This window comes from Gossypium arboreum, chromosome 3, assembly GCF_025698485.1.
Source record: "Gossypium arboreum isolate Shixiya-1 chromosome 3, ASM2569848v2, whole genome shotgun sequence".
Taxonomy (NCBI): domain Eukaryota; kingdom Viridiplantae; phylum Streptophyta; class Magnoliopsida; order Malvales; family Malvaceae; genus Gossypium; species Gossypium arboreum.
This window is the reverse complement of record NC_069072.1, coordinates 138,292,169-138,315,840: the sequence shown is the minus strand read 5'-3', so window position 1 is coordinate 138,315,840 and position 23,672 is coordinate 138,292,169. Positions and strand designations below refer to the sequence as shown.

The window sequence follows — 23,672 nt, the reverse complement described above, 5'->3', positions numbered from 1 at the left end:
TACAAAATAAGTGCATGCACTACCAAATCTAAAATTATTTGATGAGAAACATAAGTTGGCTTATATATTTAAATTTAATTTTATCATTAAAATATTGAAAATGCTTTTAGTATTTAAATTAAAATTATATTATTCTATACTTTAAATGGAATTTATTTTGTTTTTCCCACCTAAAATAATTTTGTATAATTAATGAAATGAGAAAAAACTGAAAAGAGAGTGATTATTTATGAGCAGTAATGATTTTGTAATTTTTCAAAAGGACAGGTAAGGGAGTTGGTGGAACATAGACTAAAATAAAGCATGATTCAATGTTTTTATCGGTCTAATGTGAAATTATTTCTGCTTTTATGATATGAGGTCACCAGTGTTCCTAATTTTCTTTTTTAAATGTTAATTTTAATATGATATTATCAAGGGATTTTCAATTTTTTTTAGAAATTTTAAAAGTGTTGCGGATTGATTTTTAACTCGATCGATATGAATATTGTTGTCAATATAAGATGATGTGGGTACGAGTGCGCTGAAACGCATTATCCTCCTATTAATGTGTTAGTGAGGAGTTGTAGGTAGTTTTAAGCATTGTGTAAAAGAAAACATATATGATCAGAACCTACAGTGAAATTATGTAAAGAAGTTATAGATTTAGTCTTTGTGCTTTTATTTGATCAATTGAGTCTTAACTCGATTGGTATAAGTATTGTTATCAATATAAGAGAACGTGAGTTTGAATGCGCTGAAACGCATTAGCCTCCTATTAATAGATTGGTGAAGGGTTATGGGTAGTTTTAGGCATTATATAAAAGAAAACAGATATGGTCAAAACTTATAATGAGATTGTGTAAAAAAGTTATAGATTTAGTCGTCGTGTTTTTATTTGATCACTTTTAATCTTATACTTTTCGAATTTGTTACTATTGGTCTTTATACTTTTGAAATTTAGTCTGACCCAAATAGTAACAATTAAATTCATTTCGTTAAATTCAGTTACTAATGTTGTAGTATGTGTATAGTTAAATATTTAGTCTGTTTTTTTTTAATTAAATCATTCTAAGTCTCTATATTTTTCAAGTTTTGAAATTTCAATTTTGACACAAATGATAGTTATTAATCCATCAATTGAATTTTTAGTGAGTAATAAGTAGAAATGAAAAGCTGACATGACATTACACATAAAATAATATGTTTGGCACATCATATTTTAAAAATAGCAGAACTTTATTTGATGACTTTAATGGCAACTATTTGGTCAAGACTGAAATTTTAAAATCCGAAAGATACAGAACCCACAATTCTTACAACGTACAGGGGCTAATGGTAGAATTTAACCCTTTTTCAATAAGTTTGATATTGTTTTTGATTGAGATTTTATCTCTCGAGAGTAATTGAGGATACCTGAAAAATAGTCAAGTTCAATCGAGTGAAAGCGTCTCGTTGGGATGAATCGTGTGTGATACACGATTACCTACCAAAGAATATAAGCATTTACATTTGGTAAAGTTTGAACTCATGCCCTATAATGTACTATGTTATCATGTAGGCAACTTAAATTTTGAGTATATTTAAAATGTCAATTCGAATAAGACATAGAGCATGTAGGGTACTTACGGGCAACTTAAAATCTAAACAATATTTTAGAGTATAGAATTATGGGAAGTATGCTACCACTTGGGCAACTTTCGTTGATCTCACCATCAATTTAGGTATTAAATATCAAATTAGATTTAATATAAAGCATATTTAAAATACATAGATTAATTTATAAATGTGTGTGTATTTATTGCATAAACAACTTGAATTTGAAGTATGTAAAAAAAATAAAATTTTTCAAGTTCATTTTCTTGTTTATGTTCGGATTTGTAGCTACTTTTAATAACAATATTGTCTTCAGTATTTTGAACCTATACAGTTTATATAATGTTATTAAGGCACGTGTTTAGACAATGTTATTTGGATAGGCATGTGTAGATCCGCCTATTTTAAACCTGTATATTTTAAATAAATATCTCAATCCTCTTATCAATAATTCTGATTTCACTCTTGATTAGAACACGACCAGGCTATTATTTGGATTATTTATTATTTGTTTATGTGCATTATATTATCTTAGAGTTCTTGATCAGGGATGAGTAAAATCTGATTCAATTCAAAAATTTCGATAAGAAATTCAAATTTTGCAATTAAATAGTTCGAGTTATTTGTATAAACTCGAATAAAAATTAAAATTTCCAGTTTAACTTGAATATAACTACACTTATCTGAAAATTTGAAAAAGAAATGGTAAAACTACGTCGTTTTTAATAAATGTTTACCTTTTCTAAAGTTAAAAATCAAAACCATTTACCATTAAGTTAAAAAGCAAAACCAATATATTGTTTATGTAATTAAATAATCTTGTATTTTGCCTACCAGCTAAATAATCGTTTCATGTAAACACAACAGTGAGTATAAATAATAGGATTTGTTAACTCGACTCCAATAGACTCAAAATTTTTTGACTCGATTTGATTCAATTCAAAAAAATTTCAAATTGAGTTCGATTGCTAAAATATGATTTGTCAACTCGACAAACTCGAAATTCTTTTATTCGATTTGATTCGACTCAATCGAATACTCACTCCTATTCTCGCCGTCACTAATATGTACAATTGAATAATATTTTATTTAATTTATATTACAAAATTATTATGAGATTTATAATAATTTATGTAATTAAATAATGAGTTATATATATAAATCAACAAAACTGGGTTAGAATTTGGATAACCTTATAAATTTTGTTAGAATTTATTTTAGGAGTGAAAATTGATTTATAAATTTTTAAGGAGTCAAAATATAATTTTATCATCATATTAATTTATTATTGTTAAATTTTCAAAGGACTAAATTAAAATTTTATCATATTTGAAGAGGATAGAAGGCGATTTTACTATTATATTAACTTATAATTTCAAAATTTTAGATGAATTTTTTACCATTTTGGGGTCAACTCTTGTTTATCCCCTTAGTGTTTGTCCCTATTATGTAACAATGGTGTCGTGAGTTCATTTTCAATTTAAATATATGAATTAATTATACTAAACATATTAAATTATAGTTTGAATTTTAAATATTAACTTTGATCTAATATATAACATATTAGATGACGTCACCTATTAAGTTTAGACATGTCACATATACTATATTATCAAATGATGTATATGCCACATGTAACAATATATCTAGTCTATATCATCCAATTTTAGTAGCATTATAAAAATGAACTAAAATTGAATGACGTGACCTATTAGATTTAGATACGTGACACATGCTACATCATTGAACGGTGTATATATCACATAGAACAACATATTTAGCTCATATTAATTGATTTTAAAGGAATTATAAAATAAATTAAAATTTGTGGCTAAATCCAAATTCAAGTACAAATTTAAAGCCAAAAAAACTATATATACTAAGAATATTTAACATATTTTCTGGATAAAAAAGTACCAAATTAACATAAACCAGAAAAAAAAATTCACATCGACCCAAATTACAAAAAAATTCCAGAAATTATCCTAGACTGATATTTATTAGGGAAAGAAAATAGGAACACAATACGACGTCGTTTGAATGGAAGTGGTTAGCAATAGTATGTAGTAGCCGACTCCCATAGACGGAGCGGGCAAGTTTTCAGTAGCTGATTTGCAAGTAAAAAAGGTTCAGCCAACGGCAGCACAGATCGCCCGATACGACGTAGGTTTCTCAATCCGATCAGTAATTTTTTTTTGTCTTCTTCATAAAGTTCCATCTTTTAGTTCTCAAGAAATTAAAAACCCAAACTTTTTTTTTTTTTGCGTTTAATAATTTTTTTAGTTTTATAGTAATTTAGCTCGAATCAAGTAGCTTTCAATTTATTTATTTTTAATTTCCTTTTATCCAATTTGATTGAAAGATTGATTATTTATTTTGTTTGAAGTCATATGCATATAATTGTATCTGCTTAATGTAAATTACGAATGAAGTTCAGTTGCTATTAAAAAACAATGTGCTTGAATTGATTCTGACATTGGGTTTTTGCAATTTTTTCTTTTAATTATCTAAGCATCCAATGGCGGCAGCTGTGGAAACTTCACCAGTTTTAGAGATTTTAGGTACTTAATAACTATGCTTCTTTTCAGAATTGGGTTAAATCGCTATTTGAGGTTTGAATTTGACAGTTTTTCCCACAGGGTCTGAACTTTCTTTTGTCCAAGTTAGGCCTTGAACTAGGCAACTATTCTCATGTGGGAGTTTGGACTTCTTTTGGTCCAAGTTAGTCCCTGAACTTGTACAAAAAAAAAAATTCAGGTCCTAGGAAAGAGCCACCGAAAGTATTTAACCCTTTAGAATTTATTCTCTGTATATAATTTGCTAATTTTTCTATTATTTTTATTGAATATTTGTAGTTCGAGAACCGGATGGATATTCTATCTGGAATGGACCTCCATTCAAGAATAATAATCAACCTGGGATTAAGCTTGAAAAAGTTCCTTGCAGTAATGCTAAGTATAGTGAGGATGGTTCAAGGATTATGGTGACAAAAACTGACTCTGCTATTGGTATTTATGATTCCAACACTTTGAAAGAGATAAGATGTTTTCAAATCCCCAATGTAGTCGCTTCGGCCTTGTCTCCTTGTGGGGCTTATCTGCAAACCTTTCAGAAATCTACTACGCCGCAGGAAAAGAATGTGGTCTTATGGAGCATAGAGACCGGGGATCCTGTTTATGAGCAGTTCCAGAAAAACATGACAAAAGCTACATGGTACCATATATGAACATATACATATATTGGTTGCACACATTACATTATTTTAAGTGTACTTACTTGTAAATCTGTGTCTCAGGCCATCAATCCAATTCAGCTCCGATGAAGCTGTTGCATGCCGGCTTGCTACAAATGAAATACAGTTTTTCGATGCTGCTGATTTCTCTAAAGGAATTTCGCATCGGCTAAGAGTTCCTGGGGTGGCTGCAGTGGAGCTTTCCAGAGCTCCTGGGTCCCATGTGGCAGCATTTGTTCCAGAATCTAAGGTCGGTGTTTCTTTCACTTCCGTTGGTTTCTTATAATGAAAGAAAGCGCCTGAGAAGTGTCTAGGACTGGTATCATCTTGTCCCGGATTAGTAATGTTCTGATGATTTGTTAACATGATGTGTCTTGAACTTGAACATCGACTTGTCTCATTTGTGGAAGTGAAGGAACATGTCGAAGTTAGTTAAAAGAGTATAATAAATACTATATGATTTGATTGTATAGATTCAGGGTATTTCTTTTGCGAGACTTGAATAAAATGTGGACTTTTTTGTGTTTACATGCTAAGGATGTTAGATACTGATAACTGATGAGAAACGAGTAATGCAGCTTTAGTAAAGCATGTCTTCAAGAGCTAGTATGTAGGAAGTGTTCACATATAAAAGTGCCTTGAAGTTCTGGGACTGATATTTTTTGTGTTGTAAATTGGAAATGATTTAATTACCTCCTGATTGTAGATGTACGTGACACGGGAGCCTAACTTTTTACACTTTCGATAAATCTGGGTTTTGTTTTTCTGTTTTGTAGGGGAGTCCAGCTAGTGTCCAGATATATGCGTGTGCAAAAGAGTTGCAGAGCCAACCTCTAGCTAGACGAAGCTTTTTTCGATGTTCTACTGTGCAGTTACATTGGAACCATGGTTCAACCGGACTTCTAGTTGTGGTTCAATCTGATGTTGATAAGACTAACCAGAGCTATTACGGAGAGTCGAAGTTGCACTACCTTACAACTGATGGAGCCTTTGAAGGACTTGTTCCCCTTCGTATGTTCTTGCTTAAACTTCTGCTTTTTTTCCCCTTCTTCACCATGTACAATTTATTGACTGTGTTACCTATATTGGCAGGTAAGGAGGGGCCTATTCATGATGTTCAATGGTCATATTCTGGGAAAGAGTTTGCTGTTGTTTATGGATGTATCCTTTTCTCGTCATAGAAGACATGACCGGGTGTTCAACTCTTGGTTGATGATTGGATTTTGATTTTTATCAGGGCTACATTTAGCTAGTGTGTTTATGAAATGTAATGGGATTTGGAGTGATATAGCATGCACTTTTGATACCCCGAGGTAGGCTATTTATGAATAGATCCTCTAGTGTAGTACATACAAATCATATTTATGAATTATTTAAGGGTAATTTACACTAGTAGTCACCCAACTATTAATAAATTTCTTTTTCAGTCACCCAACTATTCAATTTTTTGTTTTTTGATCGCCAGTTGGCTAACGTAAAAATGGAAACACCCAAAAATCCAAGTTAGTTGGGTGACCAAAACATAAAAGATTTAAATAGTTAGGTGACCATTTTATAACTTTTCATAATTGGGTGACCAGAAAAGAAATTTACTAATAACTTTTCATAGTTGGTGACAAAAAAAACTAACAGTTGGGTGACTACTAGTGTAGTTCACCCATTATTTAATTTGTTACATATAATGTGTTGACATGTAAAACAAGGGTATCCGTATATAGTGTATGGTAACAAGGGTTAGCGTTTCACTTCATTCTTTGATGAATCCTTTCTGCAACTGTGCCCCTTGACATACTTTCAGTTATGCCTGCTAGTGCAACAGTATTTGACAAGAAGTGCAAACCAGTACATGAGCTAGGATCTGGTCCTTACAATACCGTTCGATGGAATCCGAAGGGGAAATGTATCCTTTTGTAAATAATTCATAATATTCTTCCTATTTACCTTGTCTCATGAGCTTTAATTAACTGTTCATTGTACTTTTTGACTATACATATTTGTAGCCTTAAGTCTATGATATACAGTACTGTGTTTGGCCGGTTTCGGTAACTTGCCTGGCGATATGGTATGTATACACTTTATTTGCTGTATGTATTCACCTGGTGGAGTCAAGTTTGGTATTTGGGTGGTTCCTGTGGATTTGTTTCTCCGAGTCAGTTGACCCTTTTTCTTGGAGGGTCTTTGGCTTATATCTGCCTTCTGATATTTACATTTTGGTCCTTATGTTCTATTCTCCACTTTTTCTTTTCGCTTTGAGCTAGTTTGTCTTTGTTTTTTTTTCCCTCGTTTCCTTCTAAGGAAGGGACAATCTTTTGGGTTTTGTTTTTTCTTCTCATTAGGCCTCTTCTCAATGAATTGTCCTGCCTCCCTCGTTCTTGATGGAGCTAAAGTTTAGTTTTATGCTTCAGGCATTTTGGGATATTGTAGACAAAAAGCAGCTTGGAACAACTAGGGCCGAATGCTCGGTAACAAATGAGTGGTCTGCGGATGGATGCTATTTCATGACTGCTACAACAGCTCCCAGACTCCAAGTCGACAATTGGTATGTTGATTGTTGATGTTTTCTTATAATGAGGATTTAGCTGTTTGCGGCTGCGAGTTGGTTCATTGGCTGAATTAGAGACCGAGTTGTTCTCTTTTAAAAACCAAATAGACTAGTTAACCTCAGTATTTCAATGACTACGGAGATACTGTTGTTAAATGAAAAAGTACTAACATCCGTGCTATTATGTCTCCGTATTTTATATGAATAGAATGATCTATGTTCTTTCCTCTCTTTAGAAACCATATATAGACGATAGTGATATCGTATCTACCATTTGACCCAAGTCAAGAGTAACCATTATTTACCAAATAGTTTATTTACTAATTTCCGATTTTCTTGTTTTTGAAGTGTTAAAATTTTTAACTACAATGGATCGTTGCTCTTCAAGAAGATGTTTAACAAGTTGTTCCAGGTGAGCATCGTGATTATTTAGTGCTCTTTTCATGAATTGGTTTTGTATGCACTTTTCATTACTTGATATTCATCATGCAGGCTGATTGGAAGCCGGAGTCACCAGATAAGTTCGGTGAAATTGCTGAACTTATAAAGTCTGTTGGTTCTGTGAAGATTGAAGAAACCAAATCACAAGGTTCTATTTCATCAAATTCTCTAATGTATTTTAATTCGACATTGGATTGAGTTCGGACCATACTTGTACTTGAGTCCAATTAACTTAGATTTGATTATTAAATTCTCATTTGTAGATGTGTTGATGTTGTTTTACTCCTTTTCCAGGACAAGGGTCAACCACCAAAAAGCCTGCATCGGCTAACCCTCCTGCACAGAAGCCTGCTGCTTATCGTCCTCCACATGCTAAGAATGCAGCGGCAGTTCAGGCAGAGGTACTTCTCTGACAAGTCTTTAAGATAACGATTTGAATGAAATGCAACGTATAAACAAAAAACTAAATGATGAGTTCACTAAACAGTAAAAACACTATTAGCGAGACACTATCAATACAGTATAATACAATGACCCTCTAGTTGAGGATTAGTTACAGTGTCACCCTGCAAACAAATACTTTTTGGATTGTATAACCTATATTATTCCGATTTTTCATTTTTCCTTGGAGTATCCATGTTTGATCTGTATTGGACCGTGATACGAAAATATGACCTCTGAGGCTTCTCATTCTAGCCAACTTGCCTTCTGAAATATCTTCGATATGATATTCCTATGTTTTCAATTTCTTTTTGTAAGTCCAAAAAAAAGAAAAATCTTTTCGTAATCCTGACTGTCTCTATCATTGTGTAATTGCAGTTGTTCGGAGGGAGTTCTACAGGGTGAGTTTTCTTTCATTATAAATTCCGTGTCTAACATCCATGCCGGTCTTTGATTTCCGCATTTTCCGATTCTCACATGTGTGCTCTAATAATGTAGAGAAATGAGCAAGAATGCACTCAAAAACAAGAAGAAGAGGGAGAAACAGAAGGAGAAAAAGGCCGCCGAGGCGGCAGCGGCATCTGGTGCTACATGAAAAATTTGCAGTTTTAGCCTAATTACCAATCAAACTATTTAGACCTTGATGCTTTGCAGTCACCATTTACCAGTTTTGATATGTAGCATTCGTTTCTGTTTTCCTATTTTTTCTATGGGAAAGAGAGAACTGAGTACACATATATTGTTGTTTATGCGCTAGACATAACAATTTTTCACTTATCATAATTGTTTTTAAGATGTTATATATTTATTAAAAATTGACACATTGATAATTCGAGTTATATAAATTTGACATGTTCACAATGGGTTGAATCTCATTGTTCATACCTGGACATATTATTCCAAGCAACTAATGTTGAAACAAGGTCGGACAATGATATTTACAACAATACTAAAGCTTAATGTTTATCCTTTTAATTTAAGAACATATCATGGTATTATTAAAGAATAAAATAATTATTTTAGTTAAAAATTTTATTTATTTTTACTGTCAAAAGTTAATGTAAACGACAAAATAACCAGACAACTTATACATGATATTTTATATGTATTTCATATTAATATATATAGACCAATTTTACCGATAAAAATAGATAGATGTTTAATAGAAAGACTAGTTTGTTTCTTAATTTAATGCACAATGATTGAATTGCTCATTTTTTAGTAGAAGAGGTAAAATACAATCTAACTCTTAGTATAAAGATATCTATGATGCTTTTACTAACATCCCATTTATGTTCTGCAGCAAACCTTTCAGCTTTTGTCTGCATTTTCACTGTATTTCCATGATCCTTTCCCTGCCATTCATGTTGAAGGTACAAATCTATCCCTGGAAGACCTGAGAAACAAAGATAACAGTTAATACTGGTAGCAAAGGGTTGCTATTTTTTGGGAGCAAAAGAGAAAATTTCTATTTATTTGTAAAGTACAAATCAATAAACCAAAGAAATGACCAACGAAGTGTTGGGGATAACGTAAGGCACATTCAGGGGCGAAGCCGGGGGTGGCATGGCCCTGGTCCCCCTAAAATGTAAAATTGTTATTTAGGCCTTTAAAATTTTTAAAAAATTTTAAATTAGTAAAAGTAAAATTGCACTTTAGCTCCTCTAAAATTATAAAAATTTAATTTAATCCTTTATAAATTATAAAGATATAAACTATAAAAAATTAAAATTTCATCCGCCCCTAAAAAATTGTTCTGGCTTCGCCCCTGGGCACATTGCACTTCTTAGGAGAGAAACACAAATTCAATAACATTGTTGGGAGGGGAAACTACGAACTCTGAATATGAATCATACAAAACAGAAAAAAACAGCCAACAAAATGGGGTTGTACCTTGATGAGGGAAGAACTTCGCAAAACACACTGCTCCAGTATGGCGTACGATAACAGGTCTGAATGAAAGGGCTGCTACCATCAGCCACGGAGATTTGAACTGTATGCATGAATTTCAGGATTTAACCTACAGCTCCATCAATGCATAAGGAAAACAGGTATGAATGGGGTGGATGGAAACATTAATTGCTAGAGATAGCTATTTTGCCACTAAGGTTTGAAGCTGAATGCACGAATTGCAGGTTTCATATGAACTTTACAAAAGATTATAACCAAATAAACCAGCACTAAATTTTACAAAGCTCCAAATCCGAGAATACAACTCCAAGAATATATGTGGCTACTATATAAACCCAATAGTGTAAATTTTAAACTCTACTGCCAGTATATTATAAAATATCCTTTTTTTAATGGTTCCTAAGAGGTATGTTAATGACAAATTATTTTGTTTATCTGCATTTACTCAAACTGTTTTTTTCGAACAACAGAGAGGATATTACGTCCTCTATTGTGTCTAATCTCCTCTATAGGACATCATAATTCGAGATGCAAAAAGGCTTCATCTAAAGATATAGTTTAAGTTGGTATGCATCTTCATAAAGGTGTATTTGAGGGTAACAAGAGTTTACCTTTGAGTTGAAAGATCTGCAGGTGATTTGCAAAAGAAATAGTTGACATTTGGCTTCTTTGGTCTTTACTTATCTTCAAGAGCCAACTCTTTGTGTTCTATTTCTAAGTATGGGATATGTGCAATTTTGGGCCAGTCCCAACCATTCTTCTCTTCCAGGCGTCCTTGTAAACCAGGGCATCTTTTGATTACCAGACTTTGGAGTGTAAGGTAATGTATGCCTGATGGTAGCGATTGCAACATTGGGCAACTCACGATACTTAATTCCTCAAGAGAACCAAGGGACACCAAACCGGAAATGTCCCTCAGTCGTTCACACTCCATAACATCAAATCTCTGAAGGGAAGTCAGTGATCTCAGGTCCAAAGACAATGACATCAGTCTATCACAGTACAGAATACTCAAATGTTTAAGAGAGGAAGGTGCTTGGTTATTCTCAAATAGATGATCCAAATTATCACAATCGTAAAATGTCAGTTTCTCGATAGAGAAGTTTTTAAAGTAACAGGTTAAAAACTTGAGCTTGAATTTTTCTACCACCAAAGAGCAAAGCGATGGTAGATGGACTACTGAGTGCAGTAGCATCTCATTGCTGTCACAAAGAGCTAAGCTTCTAAGATTGGGTATAACTGGCAACACAGTCAACCTATGACATCCTTTGACCACAAGTTTGTCAAGGCAGGGGAAAACTTCAAGTGACAGGGGACCAGAAGATCCTTCTATACTCGGCCATTCCTTCAAGTTAGGCATATCATATATTTCAAGCTGTTCCAGGCAAGGGAATCCTCCATCCCCATAAAATTCAAGGCCTATTAACTGCACTTCAGACATTCCTTTCAAATAGAGAAACTTAAGGGAAGGTAGCTGTCCAAGCGGTGGAAGTGTTTGACAACTGCAACTGATTAATGAAATACTCGACAGATCCCGAAGACCCCAGTTCATCCATGATGGAAACCTGGAACCTTTGTATCCTTTTAAACAAAAATCCCTTAGGTTCAGGGGTGGGTAGAGGTATTCTAGTATTTTGGCAGACATTTGAGCACTCATAACACCACTGTGGCCCCAAGATAATTCCAATGAGTGAATGCTTACTTTCTTAAACAGCTCTGCGCCTTGTGCTTCTGCCTCCTTAGTCACATTTTCAAGATTCTTAATCTCTAGTCTCTCTTTAAGGTCCAGCTCACTCAATTCATTTAATTTAGCACTATCAGATTGCTTTCCAAGAACGAATGTTGGCAGCTTCTCAAGAAGCCTCAACTTTTCAATCCCTGAGGGAAGATAAGTCAAAGAGCAGCATGATGAAACACCGAGATTTACCAGACTTGTCAACTGGGGGACAGTTTTGGGCAACTCTTCAAGGTTGTAACACTCAGAGAGTTCCAATGTCTGCAAATACTTCAAGTTAATGATGGTTTCTGGTATCTTTCTTATATATGTGCGAGATGCATCGAGGTACCTCAAGTGTTTTAAAGCCCCAAGAGAAACAGGCAACTCAGAAATGCCGCTTTGGCTAAAGTCCAACACGTGCAGGTGGCTAAGTCTAGAGAATATCGTATCAGGGATACTGTCAAATTTACTCGATATGAAAAGCAAAGTCCGCAGGTCTTCTTTATTACTCAAATATCTTAGTTGTGTTGACGGCTCAGATTCAAATACCAAGGAGCAATGATGAAATTCTTTAGAAACAAATTTCGAACTTTCAGGTCCCACAACTGAGCATGTAGTCAAACTAACAGTCAATACAAAATCATACACTACATCATGCATTCTGCAAAACATGTTGCCAGATTCATCTCTTACAATGTCCTCAAAAAATAAGCGTTGCAACAAATTCATAAAGCAGTCCTCCGCTATGTCCTCAAAAAATGAGCCACTTGTTTGCAGAAAACCCTCAGATTTCCACAACTGCAACAATTTTTCCTTACTGATCCAACATTCTCTTGGGAATATTGAACAATACGCGAAGCATAGTTTCTGATTGGATGGTAAAAGATCATAGCTGAGGCGCAGAACTGGCAAAATATTAGAAGTATAACTATACTTTTGCAGCGCCAGTAAAGCAAGAGTAGCAGCAGATAACCAATCGCCCATTTCTCCATTATAGGGCAACAAAGCACCAAGTACTTTGACAGCAAGAGGCAACCCCCCACAATGCGCAACAAGAATCTTGCTAATTTGTAACAATTCAATATTCTGTTTTTCCTCTTTTTCTTCCCTGGGTAACAATGCCACCTTCCAAAGCATATCCAAACAATCTGCATCATGCAAAGGCTGCAAGTAATACAAAGGCATGCTACCTAAACTATCTGCAACTTCAACTGAGCGAGTCGTGATTAAAACAGTGGATCCAGGAGAACCCACATTGAATGAGTTTATTAACATGAACCATAGATCCATCTCCTCAATACACAAATTATCAAGCACAACCAAAAATCTCTTCCTCAGCAGTTCCCTTCTAACACCATTCCTCAAGTCAACCAAGGTCGTAAATTTTTTAGAGCAAATTGCTTCCCCAATCCTTTCAACATTGAAACGAAGACCATTTCCAAGAGAAACCCAATATTTGAACCTGAAATTACGCCCTAGTGCCTCATCATTGTAAACCAGACGAGCTAGTGTTGTTTTTCCCACTCCTCCAGCGCCTACAATGGATACCGCCCGACATATCTCCTTGGCCTCGCTCAATAATAAACTAATCACCTTATCCCTATCCGTATCCCTACCCACAATTTCAAGTTCTAGACCTAAAGAACTAGTTCCAGATCCAGAATTCAATCGAAAATAAAGATCTGGTCCCCAATTACTTTCCAGTGGCCAATTGCCTTCTCCGGCGAGTGTGGCCAACTTCTGGAGCACATTCGCTATCGGACGCCGGTCTCCAGTTTTAGTGAAGAAACCAAAACAACAGCTCATTAGTTTTTGATTCCTTACCTTGCGTATTTGCTGTTCATAGTCATCCAACAGATAACTCAATCGGTAAGCTAAACGTTTGACTTCAGTCAACCACAGTTTGATTTCCTCCGCCATTTCGAACCGCTGCTCCGCCACTGTAGTTAAGTCTTTGACTGCCGCCACAACACTTCGCGACCTGGTCAAGATCTCGTCGCCGCCGCGGCCGCCGCCAATTGAAAGGCAAATGGAATCCAACCTATTGAGAAGCGATTGGAGAAGGGGTGACACAATTGAATCCGCCATTAAACCCTGTCTCTAAATTACAGTTGAATTGGATTCCCACTATGGAATATCCAGTAAACCAAAGAATTTGAATTTAGCACCATATTTACATTAACTAATATTACCGAAAATGATAAAAAAGTGTAAATTTACGAAACTGCACTTTCTATTCTTAGTAGCTTAAATTGAACTTTGGTGTAATTAAACTTTTCTTTTTGGATAGAATCGTCAAACCATATTATATTTTCAAAGCAACGCTAGTTAAATAAAATTTCAGTTTAATTATTCGTGTCGGACGCTACAAAATTGCGCTTCTGAAATTTTAGTCCTTTAGTTGGCTCTGGTTTTCACCAACTTCGCTGATTGCGGCGGCCGGCGGTTGTTTATGGCTTGAGCTGAAACTTTACGGTTAGTTCCGCCTTTATCTAGATCTATCATTTCCTCTCTTTCTTTTTTTTTTCATTTCTGAATTGTTGAAATCAAATTAAATTCGTTTAGTTTCACTTATATTTGACTTTGATTTCTATGTATTATTTTTAGATTTTTTTTTCCGAAGGGATTCTTGCCTCGGCCTGGTCTTCGTGGAAAATCAGATTTGTTTGAAGCTATTCTCGGTCAGTAATTCAAGGAAGATAATTTGACTTCATCCGTCTGGTAAATTATTGAATTTTTTTTATGTTAATGGAAACAATGTTAGATGACTACTTCTATCCATAATCACTAACCTTGAATGAGAGGATCCATGTTCTCCTTATTGTTGTAATAACAATGGAGCCACTTTGAGCCAAAAAATTAATGTAAATAATTGAATTTTGTTAAGGTGAGAGCGGAAAAATTTTCGAGGTGTTATCTGCTGGGAGTCGACTGACCTCTCAATGAGTCGGTATTGTTCCCAACAGTGCTCTCTGGCGGAGTTTTGTCTATCCACTCTGATGAATGCCCGACTTACCTAGCCCAAGTGGTAGCATAATTGCACATAAATTCTTACATTTGCTTGGTAGGTGATCCTCCACCACCAATGGTCCGTTTCAACGAAATGCTCTCGACTCTGGGAAGAGCTTCAGTGCTTGAGGCTGCCTTTTTTGTTAAGGGATTTCTGACTCTTTCAAGAGAAATCTTCTTCTGTAAATCTTTTTTGGGCCTGCCTTTTTTAAACGAATGATGAACCTTTTAAATCTGTTTGTCTGGAAAGTTTCTGATCTTCTATAAAACCAGAAAATAATGTTTGGGTAAACTACAAAAATAGTCACTTTTGTTTGCCTCATGTTAGTTTTTAGTCACTCATGTTTGAAATATTACGTTTTAGTCACTTATGTTATTATTTTGTTACGAAGTGATCACTTTTCCGTTAAGTTTTGTTATCTCCCTAACGGTAATCCTACGTGGTAGTCCAACTAGATATTACTGAATCTGCTAATACGTACTTCATCCAGATAAAGTATGTATTAACAGATTCACTAATATGATTATATATATATATTTACGCATGTATCACATTACAAAAACAAAATTTTAAATACTTATACATAATAAAATATGTATCTCATTACAATAATAGTTATTTTCCAAATAACATATCGTTTTATAATTTTATTTCTTATTTAATATTTTAATTTATCTGGATGAAGTATGTATTAGCAGATTCAGTAATATCTAGTTACACTGCCACGTAGGATTATCGTTAGGGAGATAATAGAACTTAACGGAAGAATAATTACTTCGTAACAAAATAATAACATAAGTGACTAAAACGTAACATTTCAAACATAAGTGACTAAAATGTAACATGAGGCAAACAAAATAAACTATTTTTGTAGTTTACCCATAATGTTTTTTAAACTTGTATCCCCTAATAAACTTCAAAATAGTACTTTATGGTTTATATTAATCGCGGTTTAATGTAATGAATCCGAGGTAGAGAAAATTGAACATTTATCCAAACCGAACAAGCCCTGTGAGAGTAGTTACAAATTATTTCAGGTTTTTGCTTGATACTAGAGTTGATGGCTTTATATGGTTTTAATTTGGTGGCTTATTTTCTGCAGGTGAGATGGATTGTAGGCAGGATAACGGTTTTTCACATGTGGTTTCCTGGTGTAAAAAAATCACGGGTGCAAAATACCGGAAAAAGATTTATCCGGCACTTAAACCAAAGACTGAGTATCTGTTTGATCTACGAGATTCGGTGAAGGAAGAAATGATCAAAGAATTAATGGTTGGGACAAAGCGAACAAAAGAATTTCGAGAATGGCTGATCAAGGTGAGCGAGTTTGAAATTAATGCAAGAGAATTACTGCAGTTTCATGAGAAGACTTCGGATAACTTGAGGTTTTCCAAGAAACGACCACATGCTGATTTGATGAATGTGCTTGATGAAATCACCCGTCTCTTGGAGAGTTCTCCGTTGCAAAGGGCAACTAGAACAAGGAGTTCTTCAATGATTGAGGGCAAGAGCTTTGGACTTGCTGAAAGAACTTCAAATGCTTACTTGAGGAGCAAAACTGAAGATCCCCTTGACAAGTATCTAGAAGATGGAAGATCTTGTGCTACGGGGAAGGAAGTTGAAAGGGATAAAGAGATACCACTTATTAAATATGGTAGGAAGTTGCGATTACAAAGAAAAGTTGAGGGAGATCAGAAGCCAAGAATAAGGACCAGAAAAAGAGGATCATCTCAGGCGGAGACCAAAGATGGATCAACTACAACAGTTGGATCAATGATTGACATGGAAGCTCCTTTATCTGGTAATTCAGGTGCTTTTTGGTCGGAATCTTCATTGATTACAAGCTCTTCATTGCCATCGGATAGTGTAGACCTCAAGACAAAGTCTGAGGAGGTATCATCTTCACTAACCAACATCTTACCAACTGCTGGACACGAGATTGAACTTATTTCTTTTGAAGAAGAAGAAGAAGAAGAAGAAGAAATGAAACCATCTCTGCGACCTGAAATTTTTAAGGCCGTGCTTAATGAAATTGAAGAAATTTCCTCCAGTCATGAAACAGAATCTGAGACTAGTTTACCAGCAGCAAGTCAAATTCCTGAATCACTAAAAACTGTCAACCAATCAGTTGAACCTCCTATTGAAGTGGGAGCATTCATCTCTCCCCAAAGAGAGATAATCTCGGTAGATACGCTTTCAGTAGCATCTTCGGAAGAGGAAATTCTACTTACTGATGAAGTGGAGACTAAGGGTCCTAGTCAAACTGACGCCAAGACAAATGTTGAGCACACTGTGTTGAAGATTTTGGAATGTTTGAGCAATGATACAGTCAGAAGAATTGGTGTTTATGGCATTGAAAGGGTTGGGAAGACGACTGTGCTGAAAGCCTTTATTGCTCATCCCCAGATAAAGGACATGTTTGATTTGATCATTTGGGTGACAGTATCAAAATACTGGAGTATAAGGAACATGCAGGATGAAGTTTTAAGGCAATTATCAACAGATTTCAAGTCTGAATCTGAAAATAGAGAAGAATTGTTCCGATCTTTGGAAGGCAGGAAGTTTTTGCTTGTTCTGGATGATGTCTGGGAGAGTATAGATTTAGAAGCAGTCGGTATTCCTGATCGTAGCTCGGAAAATGGCAGTGCGATAATACTGGCAACTAGGAATTTGGAGGTTTGTGATAACATGCGTTTCATAAATATGATCGAAGTTGGAACTCTTTCTAATGAAGAAGCATGGAAGCTGTTCTGTGAACAAGTAGGTAGAGTTGTCAACATACCAGGTATCCTGCCCTTTGCTCGGGTTATCGTTGAGAGGTGTGGTGGTCTGCCTCTGCTGGTTATTGTCACTGGAAGAGCTCTGTCAGGGGAAGAAGATGTCTTTGCATGGGAGCAAGCATTCAAGCAATTTTCAGGGCCTTGTGGAGATCTAAGAAACCGAAATGACGTAATCCAATTGTTAAAATTCAGTTTTGACCGATTGGAGGTTCATGACATTCAGAGTTGCTTCCTTCATTGTGCTTTTTTTCCTGAAGATCAAGAGGTTAATATTTCTGAATTTGTTACATATTGTATCGAAGAAGGTTTGATTGCCGGGAATACGGCTGATGCATATAAGAGGGGCCATGAGATAATTACTGTTCTCGTACATGCCTTTTTGTTAGAAACTACTTCCAGTTCTTCCATCATAATGCATGATATGATGAGAGACTTGGCACTGGCCATTTTGTTGCAGGAAAAAGGCAGCCAATTTCTGTTGAGAGCTTACTCAAAACCGGTGAGCCAAGAAAATCATTCATCGCTTATACTACGTGAAAGCCCCGAGAACAATAGATTGTTTATTCCCGATGGTTGTCAATTCATATTGAGAGCCGGTTCAAGACTGACCCAACCACCTTCAGTAGAAGAATGGGGAAAGTCTAGTATGATCTTTTTGATGGACAATAATTTGTCCGCTTTACCTGAGAGCCCAAGGTGCCCTGGACTTTTGACACTGTTTCTTCAAAGAAATTTCAGGCTCAGAGTGATACCCGTGTCCTTTTTCGACTGCATGCCTTGTTTGAAAGTGCTAAACTTGTCAAATACCCGAATAAAGTCTCTGCCAAGAACAATTTCAAAACTTGTAAGCCTGGAAACTCTCATCCTTCGTCATTGTGAACGCCTTTCTATGCTTCCCTCTGATATTGGATCCCTCAAACTTCTTCAAGTACTTGATCTTAGAGGCACTGAGATCAACTTATTACCTGATGAGATCCGTGAACTATCCTCTTTGACATACTTTGATATATGCTTCTATGGATCTATCAACCGAAGTGAGCATCTTAAATTGCCACAAGGCTTGATTTCTAGTGGGATAATATCGAGGCTCAGTACATTGCAATCACTCGGGATTAGGGTGTGCCCAGGAGATGAGCGGTGGGACAAATGTGTCAAATCCATCATTTACGAGGTAAGTAAATTGACGGGGCTAACTTCTCTGTCTTTTTATTTTCCGGAAGTAGAGCTTCTTGAACTGTTCCTCCAAAAAAGTGCAGCCTGGATTGATCAATGCTTAACCGAGTATAATTTTGTGGTTGGCCGTGACATCAAGCGTATTGTCTCTCGAGTTCCACAATACGTGGAGCTTGATTATGATCAAACAAGCCAACGCTTGAGATTTGTTAACGGTGAGAAGATACCTGATGCAATCGTCAAAGTACTAGCATATTGCTCAGCTTTTTATTTAGATCATCACCTGGACGTAATCAGCATATCGAAGTTCGGGATTGCCAACATGAATAAGTTGAAACACTGCATAGTAAGTGAGTGTCCCACAGTTAAAGCTGTTTTGGACGATAAGGAATTTACCGAGGTTGTATTTCCATGCCTAGAGCACTTGAATCTTCACTATTTGTGGAATTTGGAATACATCTGCAACGACCTTCTTCCTGAAGGAAGCTTCACTATGCTACGGATCTTGTATGTGCACGCATGTCCAAAGTTGAAGTACGTCTTGAAAAGCTCCATGCTTCGATTCTTCTTGAACCTAGAGGAGTTGATAGTCGATGATTGTACAGCAATCGAGAAGATCATACTTGACGATGATATGACCACTGAATTGAGTCACATGTCGGATTCCAGTTTCAAAAGACTAACTCTTCACTACCTTCCCGCATTAGTAACCATTCGAGAAGGTGTTTGGCCCTCGTTCGAATATATCAGTGTATGCAACTGCCCTAATTTCAAGAAAATCAATTTAGATTCCAAGTCGAAACACACACTGAAGGGGATTAAAGGTGAGAAGGATTGGTGGGATTCATTAGAATGGAAAGAACCTTCTCTAAGCATACATTTCAACGACTTGTTTACTCTAGTTTCTGAGGATGATATATGAGGAGATAGTATCAATTGATGCTATTTTCATCGCTTGAGTCAACGATGTGTAAGAATAAAAAAATTTTACCTGCAGAAAATAAATCAAGGCTGAAGAGGTATTGTCTACTTTTCCTTTTTTCTTTTCCAGGATTATGAAGCATTTATATTTATTTGAAATTCAAGCATGCTTATATAGTAGCTGAATATCACTTAGCAGTGAGTACCTCGTTATTTCTTCTTCATATTTCCTAAAGTATCCATGTACGGCACATTTTCGCAAAAATTGGGTTCCTGTTAACATCGACAAATAGTAAAAAGGTAATTATTTGATCAACTCTTTGGTAAAAGTAACATGAGAGCTCCTGCTCCTGTATTAGGAGGTCGATTGTATTTTGCCCGTTTACTAAAAAAGAGGCAAATTAGTTCTTATATATTGGATCAAAGAGCAAACTGATCTTTCTATTAAAAAAATTCATCCATTTTTTCTATTAAAACATGAGGTACAAGTGGCACGCTACGTCATTGTCTGATTATTCTGTCAACCACATCATATTTTAACCGTACAAATTGATGAAATTTTTAACCGAAATGACTAATTTGCTTTTTAGTTTAATTTATAAGGACTAATTTGCCTAATTTTTAGTAGAAGGGGTAAAATGCAATCCGATTTCTTGTATAGGGGCTTTGATCGTACTTTTATTCAATTCTTTTCATCTAAATTGTGGTTGGTTCAATGTTTCATGGTTTAGCATGCCTTATTTGATACTTTGTTTTATTTTTCCATGCATAACTTTCCAATCAAGATTATTGATAATTCACCTTGTTTAGGTCACTCCTTGGGGAGCTTTGAAATTCCTTGCTGCACAGAGTTTCCGGCAGCAAATCAGCTCTTCACACTGGCAAACAAAGAGAAAGGCGGAAATAGCAGTCCATTGACAACCAGTGCTATTGGTATAGCGAATGCAAACAATTAGAGGTAGCCTTTTCTGGAACAATTGCCGAAAAACAGAACTACCATTGTAGATAAAACTATTGCTTCCTTCCCAATTCCCTCATGGGTTGCCCGTAATGTGTTAGAGGAAGTAGACAAACAACCATGGCAGCATCACTAACAACACTTGCATCCGTTGACAGTCGATTTATCGGAATTCCGGAAAGGTATGGGTCAAGAACTAATATTTTTTGTTCTCGATACATCTAGACATGTCGAAGCCCTGAATTGAGGGTTTAAAGACCGTGTTATATTTGGAACTTTCTCTGATTATTTTGCCTTCCATGTATATAATTTGTTGTCATTTTGAATTAACTTAATACAAGGAACATGTTTTTGTCCAATTCTTTAAAATGGGGTTGTTTAATATTTTTTTTAAAAAATGATTTTAGTGTTGAATAAAATGTAAATTGAAAAATACTACACTTAAATACGATTAAATTTGACTGCTATGTTGAGGCAATAACAGTGCCAAATCAATCTTTTATTTTATTTATTTAATAATATAATAATTAAATCGATTCATTTAATAATAAAAAACTAATTTAATTTAGTTTGTATAATACAAGCATCACCTAAGTATTTTAACCTAAATTATAATATATATTTATATATATGACTACTAATCAAGAACTTAACGAAAGTCGAAGGCTTTTTTTCTTTGTAGGTATTGCATGTGCATTATTGTTTAAAATGACTTTCGAAAATTTTGATTTAAATTTTAAATATGTACTTAATTGATGTCACAAGTTAATTTGATATCAATAAAATTATTAAAATTAATTTTAAATAATTAATTTATATTGTTATAGAATATTTCTGAATTTTCATATATTTATATAAAAATTAATAAAAAGGCAACAATTTTAAATTAAGATAATATGCAAATAATACTATTTAAACTCAAAACGTCAAGAATATTAAATTTTTCCATCCACCTAAAGCCTCGATATGATTCTATACGATAATTATTATAATCCAATTTTATTTTTGTACATATTACATATGTGTTGTTATTATTAATTTCAAACCATACACTTTATTATTTATTTTATATTATTTTTAAACGCATACATATATTCTAAATATATAATTTCTACACACATACATGTGTAACAAAATTTCTAATATTATTAATTAGCATGAAAAATAATTAAAATATATTCAAATTTGTTGTTACTCACATTGACATTGTAATTATTAAAAAATCCAAAAATAAATTTTAAATTTCTTAAAGAATTTTTATTGAAAATATGAACAACTATTTTTTTAAATTTTATATACCTTTTGAGTTTTTATTATGTATTTTTAAATACTAAAAATAAGAGTTAAATTGATAAAACTATTAATATTAAGTACAAAATGAATCATTCTACCTTTTCTATAATTTCCAAATTTATTAAATAGACTAATAACTTAAAATTAAAAATTAAAATTAAAATTAAAATACAAATATCTCTTACATATTTAAACCTCATTCCCTTTAATTAAAAAAATAATTCATATATACTATAATAAAATTTATGGATTTTATAATAAATATAATACCCATCCATAAATCATCTTGGTCAGTACTTATAAAATTCCTGACTGAATGTGTATATATATTTGGTTAAAATATGTTGTTAGTTTCTATACTATAACAAAAATTAAAATCTAGCTCTTATATTTGAAAAATTAAAAGTTAAATCCTATTTTTTATTTAAAATCTTAGTTTAATCATTAAAATCGTAAGTATTTTCTGTCAGAATTTGTCAATTTGGTATATGATTAACATGAAGTAAATATGATAAGTTGACAAATTTTGATAGAAACTACTGACAATGATGATGGTCGGACTATAATTTTTAAATTGAAAAAGTATATGAACTAACTTTCAAATTCTAAATAAGTATAGGGACTGACAACATAATTTAACCGATGGGGTAAACAACACCAACCTCGGTATCATCCTCAGAACCACCGTGATTATCGTCGGAAATTTCCACAACCGGCGAACCAAATTCAACATTATTATCCAGAAAACAAAGCAAGAAAACCAGGACCAAACAACACAAAACCATAGGAATTGGTCCAAATATCCACAAAAAAAGAGGCAACGAGAAATAAAAGCCACGTAATCCCAACGACCAAAAATAACTTCCACGGTTCACAATCGTCGCCACGTAATCCGCCGTAAGACAGTGGCGGAACTGGTTCTCCGTACTCTTCTTCTTCGGTGGTATACAAACTAGTATACTCGCATGGCTATAGTACCTTATAGATTGTATATTCAATAAGAAGACCACCATAAAACAAAGTAACATAGCAAAATACTTGATCGAAAAAACCCGGTGACTTAAATCTCCGACATCGATCGCCGATTTCTCGCCGGCGTTACTCGTCATTAATAACGCGATGAGCGAACTTAACGTTATTGCCGTCGAGGCTAATACCGTTGATGCCATTATGTTGTTACGTAAAGTTTGAACTGCTAAGACACCGTTGCCCTGTACATCCTGTGAAAAAAACGAGGATTTAATTTCAAATAAATTCAAAAAATATATATCGAGTTAATGATGAAGAACAGCCACGAACCTCCATCATGCAATGAACCCAGAATCGGCGACTAATTGCATTAATGCCGATGATAGTTTTGATAGGGTATTTGATAACACGATGAAGAAGCCATAGATGATAAACAGTCATTATTAAAAGACCTATTGGAACTAATATACAATCAAGATATCTAATCTCCATAGCCTTGATTATTGATGAAGAAGAAGAAGATTATTTTTTTCTTTTTTCTTTTTTGAAGCAAACAACAATTTTTTAATTATATTATTTCCTTAATGAAAGGAAATAATAGTTGAAAAATAATGTGTCAATAATTTTTTCTTTTATTTTGATAAAAAATTTAAATTATAAATAAAATTTTTGATTCTAAGAAAATGAGTTGAAATGAATTTTAAATAGA

The 23,672-nt window shown here is 34.2% G+C and overlaps 4 protein-coding genes across 9 annotated transcripts; 2 read left to right on the top strand and 2 right to left on the bottom strand.

Moving 5' to 3' along the window:
- The first annotated feature begins 3,491 nt into the window (after nt 1–3,491).
- On the top strand, nt 3,492–9,061 carry LOC108476147 (eukaryotic translation initiation factor 2A). The gene is made up of 14 exons (XM_017778261.2): nt 3,492–3,738; nt 4,088–4,136; nt 4,431–4,788; nt 4,871–5,057; nt 5,584–5,818; nt 5,900–5,968; nt 6,606–6,707; nt 6,829–6,869; nt 7,213–7,346; nt 7,698–7,761; nt 7,842–7,938; nt 8,085–8,191; nt 8,610–8,632; nt 8,730–9,061. The coding sequence occupies exons 2-14, from the start codon at nt 4,094–4,096 to the stop codon at nt 8,824–8,826; spliced, it is 1,557 nt and encodes a 518-aa protein (XP_017633750.1). The 5' UTR covers nt 3,492–3,738; nt 4,088–4,093; the 3' UTR covers nt 8,827–9,061.
- A 303-nt stretch (nt 9,062–9,364) lies between these two features.
- LOC108476374 (putative disease resistance protein RGA1) lies at nt 9,365–14,179 on the bottom strand. 2 transcript variants are annotated; one of them, XM_017778576.2, is made up of 3 exons: nt 10,754–14,179; nt 10,125–10,251; nt 9,365–9,627 (listed from the first exon to the last, which is right to left on the bottom strand). In XM_017778576.2, exon 1 carries the CDS (start codon nt 13,945–13,947, stop codon nt 10,819–10,821), a length of 3,129 nt encoding a protein of 1,042 aa, XP_017634065.1. In that variant the 5' UTR covers nt 13,948–14,179; the 3' UTR covers nt 9,365–9,627; nt 10,125–10,251; nt 10,754–10,818. The 2 variants fall into 2 exon arrangements, with proteins under 2 accessions (XP_017634065.1, XP_017634064.1); XM_017778575.2 differs by having other exon boundaries at nt 10,125–10,224; nt 10,754–14,178.
- Nucleotides 14,180–14,206: 27 nt separating this feature from the next.
- Nucleotides 14,207–21,060, top strand: LOC108474366 (disease resistance protein At4g27190-like). 5 transcript variants are annotated; one of them, XR_008280327.1, is made up of 5 exons: nt 14,207–14,334; nt 14,467–14,540; nt 14,747–14,923; nt 15,972–19,841; nt 20,554–21,060. XR_008280327.1 is itself a non-coding variant. In XM_017776272.2 (4 exons), exons 3-4 carry the CDS (start codon nt 14,863–14,865, stop codon nt 19,742–19,744), a joined length of 3,834 nt encoding a protein of 1,277 aa, XP_017631761.1. In that variant the 5' UTR covers nt 14,207–14,334; nt 14,467–14,580; nt 14,747–14,862; the 3' UTR covers nt 19,745–19,929. The 5 variants fall into 5 exon arrangements, 1 of the variants encoding a protein (XP_017631761.1); XR_008280326.1 differs by having other exon boundaries at nt 14,467–14,580; XR_008280328.1 differs by lacking the exon at nt 14,747–14,923.
- LOC108475094 (uncharacterized) lies at nt 20,550–23,455 on the bottom strand. The gene is made up of 3 exons (XM_017777093.1): nt 23,294–23,455; nt 22,657–23,214; nt 20,550–20,711 (listed from the first exon to the last, which is right to left on the bottom strand). The coding sequence occupies exons 1-3, from the start codon at nt 23,453–23,455 to the stop codon at nt 20,550–20,552; spliced, it is 882 nt and encodes a 293-aa protein (XP_017632582.1).
- Between the last annotated feature and the right edge of the window lie 217 nt (nt 23,456–23,672).

What these genes read in the sequence shown, in the direction of transcription:
- LOC108476147 (XM_017778261.2), top strand. Translation starts at nt 4,094, where the DNA reads ATGGCGGCAGCTGTGGAAACTTCACCAGTTTTAGAGATTTTAG. An exon ending in GTTTGCTGTTGTTTATGGAT is followed by an intron (nt 5,969 to 6,605) that starts GTATCCTTTTCT and finishes ACATACTTTCAG; the next exon opens with TTATGCCTGCTAGTGCAACA. An exon ending in ATGGAATCCGAAGGGGAAAT is followed by an intron (nt 6,708 to 6,828) that starts GTATCCTTTTGT and finishes TATGATATACAG; the next exon opens with TACTGTGTTTGGCCGGTTTC.
- LOC108476374 (XM_017778576.2), bottom strand. Translation starts at nt 13,947, where the DNA reads ATGGCGGATTCAATTGTGTCACCCCTTCTCCAATCGCTTCTCAATAGG.
- LOC108474366 (XM_017776272.2), top strand. Translation starts at nt 14,863, where the DNA reads ATGCCCGACTTACCTAGCCCAAGTGGTAGCATAATTGCACATAAATTC. An exon ending in TAAATTCTTACATTTGCTTG is followed by an intron (nt 14,924 to 15,971) that starts GTAGGTGATCCT and finishes TATTTTCTGCAG; the next exon opens with GTGAGATGGATTGTAGGCAG.
- LOC108475094 (XM_017777093.1), bottom strand. Translation starts at nt 23,455, where the DNA reads ATGGAGATTAGATATCTTGATTGTATATTAGTTCCAATAGGTCTTTTA. An exon ending in GGGTTCATTGCATGATGGAG is followed by an intron (nt 23,215 to 23,293) that starts GTTCGTGGCTGT and finishes TTTTTTTCACAG; the next exon opens with GATGTACAGGGCAACGGTGT. An exon ending in GTTCTGAGGATGATACCGAG is followed by an intron (nt 20,712 to 22,656) that starts GTTGGTGTTGTT and finishes CAATTGTTCCAG; the next exon opens with AAAAGGCTACCTCTAATTGT.